The following is a 13583-nucleotide window of genomic DNA, read 5'->3' on the forward strand; positions in this document are numbered from 1 at the left end:
GGCTTACTATCGATGGCATGAACATCAATTTCTCAAACTTCCGGTATTCCTCCTCCCCCCACTTCACCATTCCCCATCCCCACCTCTCACCTCACCTGCCCGTTGCCTCCCTCTGGTGCTCCTCCCCCTTCCCTTTCTTCCATGGCCTTCTGTCTCCTGTCAGATCCCCCCTTTTCCAGCCCTTTATCCAATCAACTTCCCAGCTCTTTACTTCAACCTTCCTCCTCCCAGTTTCACCCATCACGTTGTAGTTCTTCCTCTCCTCCAGCACCTACTAACTGACTCCTCATCTCCCCCCCACCGACCTGATGAAGGGTTTCGGCCTGAAACGTTTCATTTTATGCACCATCCCATATCCCTAGGTCTCCTTAGAATCCAGAAATCTATTTATCCATGCTTGAGACTTGAAAAGATTCTTCGCTATCAGCATGAAGAAGTTTTTCACCATCTCAGTCGTAAATAACTTACCCTTATTCTGAAAAATGGAGTCTTCTCAATTCCTCAGCCAGGAGAAAAATTCTTCCTCCATCAGTCTTTAGAATCCTAAAAGTGTTTTGTTAAGTTTTAATGAAATCTCTCATTCATCTAAATGCTGGATAATATAGACCTCTACTGTTTTTTTTTCTTACACAAAAACCCAGCACCTCTCGAACCAAACACGAGGAAATCTGCAGATGCTGGAATTTCAAGCAACACACATCAAAGTTGCTGGTGAATGCAGCAGGCCAGGCAGCATCTGTAGGAAGAGGTACAGTCGACGTTTCAGGCTGAGACCTTTTGTCCTGCAACTTTTATCTCTTGAACCAGGCTGGTGAATTTTCATTGTCAGAATCAGGTTTATCATCACTGACATATGTGCGCAATATGTTGGGAAACCTGTTGATTTCTGGCAGTAGTATATAGTGCAAGACAACAAAAATTACCATGTTACAATCAAAATGAATAAAATAAGCTAAGTTTGGATAGGTACATGGATAGTAGGGGTATGGAGGGCGATGGTCCCGGTGCAGGTCGATGGGAGCAGGCAGTTTAAATGGTTCAGCATGGACGAGATGTGCCGAAGAGCCTGTTTCTGTGCTGTGGTGTCCTATGACTCTATAGCTCTAAATAAATAGTCCAAAAGAGGAATGACCAGGTAGTGTTCGTGCATTTATGCAGTCACAGGGGGAATTAAATCCCGCTCGCTGGCCTTGTAGGGTATTACGCTAACCACTACACAACCAGTTTAATCATCCGGTCCTTGAAACAAGTTGAACCCTAATCACTGCGTCAGTGTGCAATGTGCAATGGATATTTTTTGTTCGAATTGTGTTCTTTCTGTAAAGAATGTATATATTTATGTTTGTCTCTTGCGAATGCTGCTATATAATGTTCTGTGCCTGTGATACTGCTGCAAGTGAACTTTTCATTACAGCTGCATTTGTGCAAAAAACAATAAACTCAACTCTTCCACAAAGGACATACAGGCGTTACGTCATCGCCTAATCGGGACCGGAAGCACCTTCAGCATTGGGGTTTCCTGGGCTGCCGGTGCAGGGTTTCTTCCTTTTGCTCCGAGGACGTGAAGCAGCAGCATGGTGAGATAGCGTGGCTCCAGGGCCTATATCGGCGGGGCGGCCTGGCGACTGCTGGAAGTGGGCCCCGACAGAAAAGGAGAGCGAGGGGCAGGTTGAGGCTGTGGGGCCGGTGGGATGACCTTCACCCCAGCTAAGGCTTCGCGGCCGAACGGGTTCTCTCAGGCTCAGTGACTGGCGGGCCGGGCTGGATTGGGTAGGGAAGACTGAGACCTGGTTTATTATTTTCACAAGATATGTCTCCCCTTCCTTGGGACCTAATGAAGGAGACTGGGATTTGATCAATATGGGACATTCAGGGGCTGGGATCAGCGGGCACGGACTGAGTTGAAGATCAGGGCTAGGCCTCAGGCGTGAGATTATAGAATATCCCACACACAAGGCGGTAAAATCTTGGCCTTCCCTCCTCAAATTAGCCTGAGATCGATGGATCTGTTAGTCTGAGGGAGGATTGAAGCGTGAGGTAACACAATCTGCAGCAGGAACTTTGTTTAGGCAGTATTTGTTGGGGAGGGGGCAGAATTGTCCACACTAGACCCGCTGAGTTATCTATCAGATTGTTGCTCCACATTTTAGCATCTATATTATCTGGTGTCTCCAAGCGATATTTGATATCTTCGGCGAGGATAGGATTCACTGGGGTGACGGACTGGTTGACTGGCCATCTGATTAATGGTTTGGATGATGCATCCTTTTGTTTTTAGCCTCCGAAAGATGATAAGAAGAAGAAAGATGGGGGTAAAGGAGGCAAAAAGGACAAGGATCCAGTGAACAAAACTGGAGGAAAGGCCAAAAAGAAGGTGTGCCTGAAATTAATTTCCTAGTAAGCTGTAAATAAAATGATTAGTTGAAATAAGAATAAGAACATTTTAGACTGATACACATTGAAAGAATCTTTGTCCTGGGTACAATGACATTTGAAAAATGTTTCTCTACAGGTGCTTTTATTCTAGCTCAGTAGCTCCACATTTTCTTAGAATCAGGTTTATTATCACTGGCATGTTGGGAAATTTGTTGTTTTGAGGTGTTTTTATTTTCCAAGTTCCTTAATTTTCTAATAGTTTAGCATCAGTAACTAAGATTACAATTTAAAGATTAAAACTAAATAGTGATCTGGTACTTTGATAATTGATGGAGTGGGATTGATGTATTCTGACTTTGGAAAAGGATTCTGAATTGATGATGGAGCAAGCTGGACTTTAAATGACAATACATTTCACTAACTCCTTGTCTGTAGAATTACAACTGCTTTCCAAAGCACATTTGTGTCAAAACCCAAATCTTGTCTGTTTCTGTAATATACCCCAAAGTGCCCCCAGACAGTGCATTGGGGGATACATATTGGAAATCAAACAATCCCGGTGAATTACAGATTGATGTGTTTGTCACTTAGAGGTACCTTTGCCTGCTGACTTTGACTTATCTGAATTAAGTAATACAAGGTCTTAAGTTTTTCTGTCTTGTCTAACTAACCTGTGGGGGTTTTCCCCATTTTAAGTGTGAATTTACATGCTCATTAGAATTTGACTTGTAAGTCTCAGGTTTGGTTTATAAAGATTTGCCCATCTGCTTTCAACTTGTGTCAATGGTTTTCTCTCCTGTCCAAATAATCAAAGTTCCTTTCAGCCAGAGATCAGTAATTTGACATGGGCTGAGGATTGTCCCATGTTTATAGTGTGGGAAATAGTTAAACATGCTAAGATTACTTTTAGTTTGACTGAACTGTACAACGGTGTTACAGATAGATGCAAGGATAAGGTTCCTTTCACTGGCATTTTCTACAATGTAGAGCAAGTGATGAAACATAGAAAGCCTACAGCACAATACAGGCCCTTCGGCCCACAAAGCTGTGCTGAACATGTCCCTACCTTAGAACTACTTAAACCAATTTCTCCCGGGATCAATAAAGTATGACTATGAACTACCTAGGCTTTACCCATAGCCCTCTATTTTTCTAAGCTCCATGTAGCCATCCAGAATTCTCTTAAAAGACCGTAGCGTTTCCGCCTCCACCACCACTGTCGGCAGCCCATTCCATGCACTCACCATTCTGCGTAATAAAAACTTACCCCTGACATCTCCTCTGTACTTACTTCCAAGCACCTTAAAACTATGCCCTCTCGTGCTAGCCATTTCAGTCCTGGGAAAAGGCCTCTGACTGTCCACACGATCAATGCTTCTCATTATCTTGTACATCTATCGGGTCACCTCTCATCCTCTGTCGCTTCAAGGAGAAAAGGCCGAGTTCACTTAACCTATTCTCATAAGGCATGCTCCCCAATCCAGGCAACATCCTTGTAAATTTCCTCTGCACCCTTTCTGTGGTTTCCACGTCCTTCCTATAGTGAGGCGACCAGAACTGAGCACAGTACTCCCAAGTGGGGTCTGACCAGGGTGCTATATAGCTGCAACATTATCTCTTGGCTCCTAAATTCAATTCCACGATTGATGAAGGCCAATGCACCGTATGCTTTCTTAACCAGAGTCAACCTGCATAGCAGCTTTGAGTGTCCTATGGACTCGGACCCCAAGATCCCTCTGATCCTCCACACTGCCAAGAGTCTTACCATTAATACTATATTCTGCCATCATTTTTGAGAATTGGAGCAAAAATCAAAAGATGGTTCAATACTGGGAGATAGCTATAGCAGAGTGAATAAGTGCTGGCAGAAAGAGCTTTAGTACGGGCTTCTTGATGCTGTCTGCAGCCGGGTCAGTTTTATCACATTTTTAATGCCAAATCAATGAATATTCAATAGATTGTTCACACTTAGAAGAGATAATGATAAAATAAACTGCAGCTGTTTGTATTTGTTGTAAAGTTGTGAATAAAAATGTGTTATTAACATCAATCCATGTTTATTTGAGTAGAAGTGGTCAAAAGGAAAAGTACGAGACAAGCTGAACAATCTGATCCTGTTTGACAAAGCCACTTATGATAAACTTTTGAAAGAGGTACCCAACTACAAACTGATCACACCTGCAGTCGTCTCCGAAAGACTAAAGATCAGAGGTTCTCTGGCCAGGGCTGCACTTCAAGAGCTCCTTTCAAAGGGTAATTACATACCTTGTAGTTTTCACTGTTCTGGTGTTTAATGGTGCCTTGTAATACAGTTTGGGAGCTAGAGGGCAGGATGACGTGGCTTGCCATGGTATTACATTGGAGCACTTATTAACTTGCATGACATCACAATGTAAGTAATTTGATCTGACTGTCAATGCAAAATACTGTAATTCCAGTCTCCACTTTTTCCTTCTGGCTTTGTACCACTGAAGCAGCCTTGCCTGACTGACCAGTTGATTGTGTCAGGAGTTTGAGGGGCATAGAGTACCTTGTGAGAGGTCCACAGGTGCACAGCCTTGGATATTTTCAGCAATTAACTTTCCACTAGATGGACTCGGTGGGGGAGGGTGTCACAAAGGATGGAAATCCTGACTTCCTGAGCTAGCTGCAAGGCTATATTCTTCTAGTTCTGCACATCATACAGTGCGGAGAGTAATCCAGCTACCCTACAAGGCCCTTGCTTTGTTTAATGGGTATATACAGATTCAGGATTTTATCTTTCATTCCCTCTTTTCCTTTGGGGAAGGCAGCATTGTTCAATCTCTGACCTTGGTGTTGTAGCTGAGAGATTAGCATCAGTTTCTTACCTCAGGCATCATGTAATCCTGGATAAATTTCAAGACAAGATTGTTACAGATTTGAATTAGTAGCAATTGAGTTTGATTGTATGTTTGGGCTTGATTTTACACAAGTTTGTCTTTTGCAGGTATGATCAAGCTGGTGTGCAAACACAGAGCTCAAGTTATCTACACTAGAAACACCAAGGGAGGTGATGCCCCAGCTGCTGCAGACGATGTCTAAGGTGAAATGTACGTCGGAGTGGACTACATTCTGTGTTCCTCACCTTTTTACTTAAATTTCCAGGCTGTTTTCTTGAGTTTGTTTCAGGTAGAAGGTTTGTCTTAATGGGGAATTGCATTATTTTGCCTCTTAAGGGGTCATAGGGTCTATATAGAGCTATAGCCAGAATCACTTCAGGCATTGAAAGGGCATTGGTGTTCAAAGGCACTTGGGTATCCTTGTACATGAATTAAATTTGACAAACTGGTACAGGTGGTTCAGTTTTTTTCAAAGAGCCCTGGTGAGAGAAACCCTGTTCAAGGAAAATTATGGTTACAAGTCTTTTAAGAGACTCCTGGATAGGTATATGGATATTAACTTAGAAAAAATAGAGGGCTATGCGTAACCATAGGTAACTCCTAAAGGAAGTACATGTTTGGCACAGCATTGTGGGTCAAAGAACCTGTATTGTGCTGTAGGTTTTCTATGTTTCTCAGTGAGCAAGTGTTGTGCAGACTGAATAGATTCTTGGGGTGACATGACAAGACATTAGCAGACAGCTCTATATGGTGTCACTTAACTTAGTGGGTTTGACTGTAAATGTAAGAGTTGGTTTAGCTTGGCTTAAGTTTCTATAACCTGAAGTTTGCTGTTCAAGGCAGATGAGATTTTACAGATAGTGGTGAACCTCGGGAATACTGGATCCAGAAGGTGTAGGATAAGCCACTGAATATACACAGGACACTGATTTTTAGATATTGTGTGAGATTAGTTCAGGAAAGTAGAAACAAGGGTAAAGTTGAGGCATCGTCTTGAATTGTTCAAAAAGCATGAGGGGCTGAATGCTAGTTCAGTGTTATCATGAGTTTGTGTACATATTGAACACAAATCAAGTTAGTATGGTACATTACAATTTTATTTAGGGTTATAATTAAAATTAATCTTTTTAAACTAAATGTGAATTTGATTGCTGTTGTCTGTTTTCAGGTTCTGGAATGGATGACAAGTGAAGATACTGCATACAAAAAATAAAAAGTAAAATACTCAAGGCAATTGTTTTGATTCTCACTCATAATTGCTTACAGTCTATCTATACCTCGTACAGGGTAAAAGCCCATTTTTGTATTTGCCCTTAAACTATTTAAACCTCCTGTTCCAGGGCTGAAGTTATCTGTAGGCCATCTTGAAGACAACAATCTTGCTGGGTAGATTGAACCACACTTCTACTATTGCATAACATGGGAATTGTTTTCTTTAATAATTATTGTCATTATTTATAATGTTGTCTCTGTTTGTCATAGCTTAACAGTACAAATACAGAACTAGGAATATTTGTAGCCCACACTAGAAGATGAGTATTGTCTATTAGCTTCACAGTTACAGATACTGCCTTAACATCCCTCTTACAAGGTGGTAGTTTTATAAGCAGTTTGACATAGTGGCTTTTGATATATTGTCAATAATAGCTCTTTAGCCTTTTAGCATTTTCCATTAATACAATACACACCAGCTTAGTTAAGTCTGATTTAGATTGTGTCCTTTGATTGACAGCGCTTCTGTAATAGTTTGTATTGAGACAAATTTCAAACTGCTCACAGTGCTTAGAAAAACCTACCAAAGTTTAGAAACTAGATCAGTACAGGCCTTTTGGCCCACGATGTAGTAATCTCCCATTAACCCTTAATGTATCAAAGTTCAAAGTAAATTTATTATCAAAGTACATAGGCAACAAGTACAGTTGCACAAACTGAAGAGTTCAGTGGTGACACAAAGGTTGGAGGTGTTGTGGAGGGCTGTCAGAGATTATAGCAGGACATTAATAGGATGCAAAACTGGGCTGAGAAGTGGCAGATGGAGTTCAACCCAGATAAGTGTGAAGTGGTTCATCTTGGTGAAATATGATGGCAGAATGTACAGTTGAAGTCAGAAGTTTACATACACCTTAGCCAAATACATTTAAACTCAGTTTTTCCACAATTCCTGACATTTAATCCTAGAAAACATTCCCTGTCTGGGGTCAGTTAGAATCACTATTTTATTTTAAGAATGTGAAATATCAGAATAATAATAGAATGTTTTATTTCTTTCATCACCTTCCCAGTGGGTTAGAAGTTTACATACACTTTGTTAGTATTTGGTAGCATTGCCTTTAAATTGTTTAACTTGGGTCAAACGTTTTGGGTAGCCTTCCACAAGCTTCTCACAGTAAGTTGCTGGAATTTTATTTTGTTCCATTCCTCCAGACAGAACTGGTGTAACTGTGTCAGGTTTGTAGGCCTCCTTGCTCGCACACACTTTTTCAGTTCTGCCCACAAATTTTCTATCAGATTGAGGACAGGGCTTTGTGATGGCCGCTCCAAAACCTTGACCTTGTTGTTCTTAAGCAATTTTGCCACAACTTTGGGGGTCATTGTCTAGTTGGAAGACCCATTTGTGACTGAGCTTTAACTTTCTGGCTGATGTCTTGAGATGTTGCTTCAATATATCCACATAATTTTCCTTCCTCATGATGCCATCTATTTTGTGAAGTGCACCAGTCCCTCCTGCAGCAAAGCACCCCCACAACATGATGCTGCCACCCCCATGCCTCACGGCTGGGATGGTGTTCTTTGGCTTGCAAGCCCCTCCCTTTTTCCTCCAAACATAATGATGGTCATTATGGCCAAACAGTTAATTGTTGTTTCATCAGGCCAGAGGCAATTTCTCCAAAAGTAAGATCTTTATCCCCATGTGCACTTGCAAACTGTAGTCTGGCTTTTTTATGGCGGTTTTGGAGCAGTGGCTTCTTCCTTGCTGAGCAGCCTTTCAGGTTATGTCAATATAGGACTCGTTTTACTGTGGATATAGACATTTGTCTACCTGTTTCCTCCAGCATCTTCACAAGGTCCTTTGCTGTTCTGGGATTGATTTGCACTTTTCGCGCCAAAGTACGTTCATCTCTAGGAGACAGAATGCATCTCCTTCCTGAGCGGTATGAAGGCTGCGTGGTCCCATGGTGTTTATACTTGCGTACTATTGTTTGTACAGATGAATGTGGTACCTTCAGGCATTTGGAAATTGCTCCCAAGGATGAACCAGACTTGACATCATTTTCTGACCTCAATCCGATAGAAAATTTGTGGGCAGAACTGAAAAAGCGTGTGCAAGCAAGGAGGCCTACAAACCTGAGTCAGTTACACCAGTTCTGTCTGGAGGAATGGAACAAAATAAAATTCCAGCAACTTATTGTGAGAAGCTTGTGGAAGGCTACCCAAAACATTTAACCCAAAATTCTGTTGAGGGCTGTAACTGGAATGAGCTTGATTTCAATGTTTTGGATGGGTGCATGGTGTAGGCAGTTCAAATGGTTTCAGCATAGACTAGATCAGGGGTCCCCAACCTTTTTTGCACCGCGGACTGATTTAATATTGACAATATTCTTGCCGATGCGGTGGGGGGGGGGGGTGAGATGGTGGTGGTCAAGTAGGGTGAAACTCACCTCAACATGTCTTTTACAGTTAGGGGTTGCCAACTTTAAAGTAGCAGTCAAATATGGGACAGTTTACCCCAAGAAAGACTACCATGACGATGAAGCCTTGCGTGGGCACCTGTGTGCACATGTGCGTACGTGCCAATTTTTTCCCACAAATTGGTTTTGACTTAATCTTCCCAACTACACTGTACATAGTTATTACTACTTTATATAGGCTGTATTTATCATATCATTCCTGTTTTTACTACATTAGTGTTATTTTGGGTTTTATGTGTTATTTGGTAGGTTTTTTTTGGGTCTGGGAACACTCAAATTTTTCCCATATAAATTAATGGTAGGTGCTTCTTCGCTTTACACCATTTCGGCATGAAAGGTTTCTTAGCAGGGGAAATATGGGACAAACCAATTTAGGCCAATATACAGGACAGTTGGCAACCCCATGTTCAAGTTCAACAATGCGTGACAGGAAATGAGGAAAGGTACAGCTGGCTCATACTGTTTCCTTGCTGTCTGGTGGTTGGGGACCGCTGGACTAGATTGGCCAACAGACCTCTGACTGCTGAGGTTAAAAAGGAGGGCATAGTTTCAAGGTAAGAGGAACATTTGTTTTTAGTCTGGAATGTACTGCAAGAAAAGATAGGGAGGAACTCAGCCCAAAACATCAGTTTACTCATTTCCATAGATCCTGCTGAGTCCCTCCAGCATTTTGTGTGTTGGTTTGGATTTCCAGCATCTGCAGAATCTCTTGTTTATAGAATACAGATGGGATTAGTGTATATGAACAAAAAATTCAACATTGACATAGTGGGTCAATGAGAGCTGTTTGTGCGCTTATGACAATGACAAGTTCCTTAATGGGCAGTAATCTTTTCTCAGAACATGTATGAGTTGAATTATCAGAATTGCAATAGGAGGCATTTATTTACTTGGATCGAGAAAGCTATTGAAAATGATGAGGATAACATTTGTTCAGTCAGTCAACAGCTTTATTCACAAACCGAGCAAAGTAAATGAACCCTTGCACTTTAAATTTAAATTAATCTATTAACAAGATGTACAGCTTCAGATAATTTAATTAAAGTACACATTCCAAAATGCATGAGTCTTCAGTTCCACTGGTTATCTCTTCCGTTTTCTGCTTTTCTTGCCTTCCTCTAACCGGAACTGATGCCTTTTTTAAAAAAAAAAGTCATATTGTAGGGTAGTCAAGGATTGAAGCTAAACTTAATTTCCATATTTCTTCAAAAGCAGCATCTTAACAGTATTTTAAAGATACTGTCTTTCTCACACATACATCGAAACATGGTGAATTGTGTTATTTGCATCAATATCCAATAGTCTGTGTGCATTGTGCTGGGGACATCCTGCAAGTGTCACCATCCATGAAAGTGGAGCCAGCATAACATACCCACAACTTACTACCACCGACTAATGTTGGACTGTGGGAGGAAACCCATTTGGTGATGGGGAAAACATACAAGCACATTACAGACAGTGGTTGGAATTCAACCCTGATCAAAACGATCATGCCGCCTGAATTTACACAAAATCAAGCTTTCAGAAAACCACAATACCCCACTTGACCCATCGAGTCTGCTCTGTCATTTCATCATGGCCAATTCATTCTCAACTTCATTTTCCTGCCTTGGCAAATCAAGAACCTATCAACCTCCTCCTCAAATACACCCAATGACCTGGCCTGCACAGCTGCCTGTGGCAACAAATTCCACAGAAGGCCAAATAAATTCCTTATCTCTGTTCTAAATGGACGTCCCTCTATTCTGAAGCTGTCCTCTGGTCCAAAACTCACCCACCATAGGAAACATCCTGTCCGCATCCACTCTTTCAAGGCCTTTCACCAACCAATAGGTTTCAATGAGATCCAGTGAGTAGAGGCCCAGAGCCATCAAATGCTCCACCTGCAAGAAGCTTTTAATTCCTGGAATAATTCTCGCAAACCTCCCCTGCACCCTCTCCAATGTCATAACATCTTTTCTTACATAAGGGGACCAAAACTGCTAACAATACTCCCAAGTGAGGCCTCCCCAGTACCTTATAAAACCTCAACATTATATCCTTGCTTTTATATTCTAGTCCTCCTGTAATGAATGCTAACATTGTATTTGCCTTGCTCACCACAGACTCAACCTGCAAATTAACCTTTAAGGACTCCTGCATGAGGAGTGCAGTCCCTTCAGACATCAGATTTTTAATTGCCCCCCCCATTTAGAAAATAGTCTATTGCTCTTATTCCTTCTATCAAAGTGCATAACCATACACTTTCTGACAATGAATTCCATCTGCCACTTCTTTGCTCATTATCACGATCTGTCCAATTCCTTCTACAGCCTCCCTGCTTCTTCAACACTACCTACCCCCCCCACCCACCTTCATATCATCCACAAACTTAGCCACAAAGCCATCAATTCCATCAACTAAATCATTGACGTATAACAAAAAGTGGGCCCAACAGCAACCCCTGTGGAACACCACTAGTCACTGACAGCCAACCAGAAAAAGCTCCATTTATTCCCACTCTTTGCCTCCTGCCAATCAGCTAATGCTCTATCCATACAAGCATCTTTCCTGTAATAGCCCTTAAGGTTAAGCTCCAGGTTGAGTTGGTGGTGAAGAAGGCGAATGCAATGTTGGCATTCATTTCTAGTGGAATAGAGTATAGGAGCAAGGATGTGATGTTGAGGCTCTATACGGCACTGGTAAGACCTCACTTGGAGTACTGTGTGCAGTTTTGGGCTCCTTATTTAAGAAAGGATGTGCTGACGTTGGAGAGAGTTCAGAGAAGATTCACCAGAATGATTCCAGGAACTATGCCCTCTCGTGCTAACCATTTCAGCCCTGGGAAAAAGCCTCTGACTATCCTCATGATCAATGCCTCTCATTATCTTATACACCTCTATCAGGTCACCTCTCATCCTCCATCGCTCCAAGGAGAAAAGGACGAGTTCACTCAACCTATTCTCATAGGGCATGCTCCCCAATCCAGGCAACATTCTCGTAAATCTCCTCTGCACCCTTTCTATGGTATCCACGTGCATCCTGTAGTGAGGCGACCAGAATTAGCACAGTACTCCCAGTGGAGTCCCACCAGGGTGCTATATAGCTGCAACGTTACCTCTCGGCTCTTAAAGTCAATCCCACGATTGATGAAGGCCAGTGCACCGTATGCCTTCTTAACCACAGAGTCAACCTGCGCAGCAGTTTTGAGTGTCTTACGGACTCGGACCCCAAGATCCCTCTGATCCTCCACACTGCCAAGAGTCTTACTATTAATATTCTATTTCATCATATTTGACCTACCAAAAAAACCACCTCACACTTAACACAAAATGCTGGTGAAATGCAGCAGGCCAGGCAGCTATCTGATGAAAGGTCTCAGCCTGAAGCGTCAACTGTACCTCTTCCTCTAGATGCTGCCTGGCCTGCTGCTTTCCACCAGCATTTTGTGTGTGTTGCTTGAATTTCAGCATCTGCAGACTTCCTTGTGTTTGCACTTCACACTTATCTGGGTTGAACTCCATCTGCCACTTCTCCGCACATTTTTGCATCCGATCAATGTCCTGCTGTAACCTCTGACAGCCCTCCACACTATCCACAACACCCCCAACCTTTTGTGTCATCAGCAAATTTACTAACCCATCCCTCCACTTCCTCATCCAGGTCACTTATAAAAATCACGAAGAGTAGGGGTCCCTGAACAGATCCCTGAGGCACACCACTGGTCACTGGCCTCCATGCAGAATATGACCTGCCTACAACCACTCTTTGCCTTCTGTGGGCAAACCAGTTCTGGATCCACAAAGCAATGTCCCCTTGGATCCCATGCCTCCTTATTTTCTCAATAAGCCTTGCATGGAGTACCTTATCAAATGCCTTGCTGAAATCCATATACACCACATCTACTGCTCTTCCTTCATCAATGTGTTTAGTCACATCCTCAAAAAATTCAATCAGGCTCGTAAGGCACAACCAGCCTTTGACAAAGCCATGCTGATTATTCCTAATCATATTATGCCTCTCCAAACGCTCATAAATCCTGCCTCTCAGGATCTTCTCCACCAACTTACCAACCACTGAAGTAAGACTCACTGGTCTATATTTCCTGGGCAATCTCTACTCCCTTGAATAACGGAACAACATCTGCAACCCTCCAATCCTCCGGAACCTCTCCCATCCTCATTGATGATGCAAAGATCATCGCCAGAGGCTCAGCAATCTCCTCCCTCGCTTCCCACAGTAGCCTGGGGTACATCCTGTCCAGTCCCAGTGACTTATCCAACTTGATGCTTTCCAAAAGCTCCAGAACATCCTCTTCCTTAATATCTACATGCTCAAGCTTTTCAGTCTGCTGCAAGTCATCCCTACAGTCGCCAAGATCCTTTTCTGTAGTGAATACTGAGGCAGAGTATTCAGTAACTACCTCTGCCATCTCCTCCGGTTTCATACACACTTTTCCACTGTCACACTTGGTTAGTCCTATTCTCTCACATCTTATCCTCTTGCTCTTCACGTACTTGTAGAATGCCTTGGGGTTTTCCTTAACCCTGTCCACCAAGGCCTTCTCATGGCCCCTTCTGGCTTTCCTAATTTCATTCTTAAGCTCCTTCCTGCTAGCCTTATAATCTTCCAGATATCTATCATTACCTAGTTTTTTTTTTAATCTTTTGTAAGCTCT

The 13583-nt window shown here is 42.4% G+C and overlaps 2 protein-coding genes across 2 annotated transcripts in view; one reads left to right on the forward strand and one right to left on the reverse strand.

Annotated features, from left to right (window-relative positions):
* The first annotated feature begins 1470 nt into the window (after positions 1-1470).
* Positions 1471-6466, forward strand: rps25 (ribosomal protein S25). Its single transcript, XM_072283821.1, has 5 exons — positions 1471-1577; positions 2279-2374; positions 4446-4629; positions 5345-5447; positions 6406-6466. Exons 1-4 carry the CDS (start codon positions 1575-1577, stop codon positions 5437-5439), a joined length of 378 nt encoding a protein of 125 aa, XP_072139922.1. The 5' UTR covers positions 1471-1574; the 3' UTR covers positions 5440-5447; positions 6406-6466.
* A 3377-nt stretch (positions 6467-9843) lies between these two features.
* The window catches only part of cenatac (centrosomal AT-AC splicing factor), a 31734-nt gene continuing 27994 nt past the window's right edge, over positions 9844-13583 (reverse strand). Inside the window, exon 11 of the mRNA XM_072283822.1 lies at positions 9844-10061. Within this exon, the coding sequence (XP_072139923.1) occupies positions 10010-10061 (52 nt within the window). The 3' untranslated portion in view covers positions 9844-10009. The remainder of the gene's footprint in view (positions 10062-13583) is intronic.

This window comes from Mobula birostris, chromosome 20, assembly GCF_030028105.1.
Source record: "Mobula birostris isolate sMobBir1 chromosome 20, sMobBir1.hap1, whole genome shotgun sequence".
NCBI lineage: Eukaryota > Metazoa > Chordata > Chondrichthyes > Myliobatiformes > Myliobatidae > Mobula > Mobula birostris.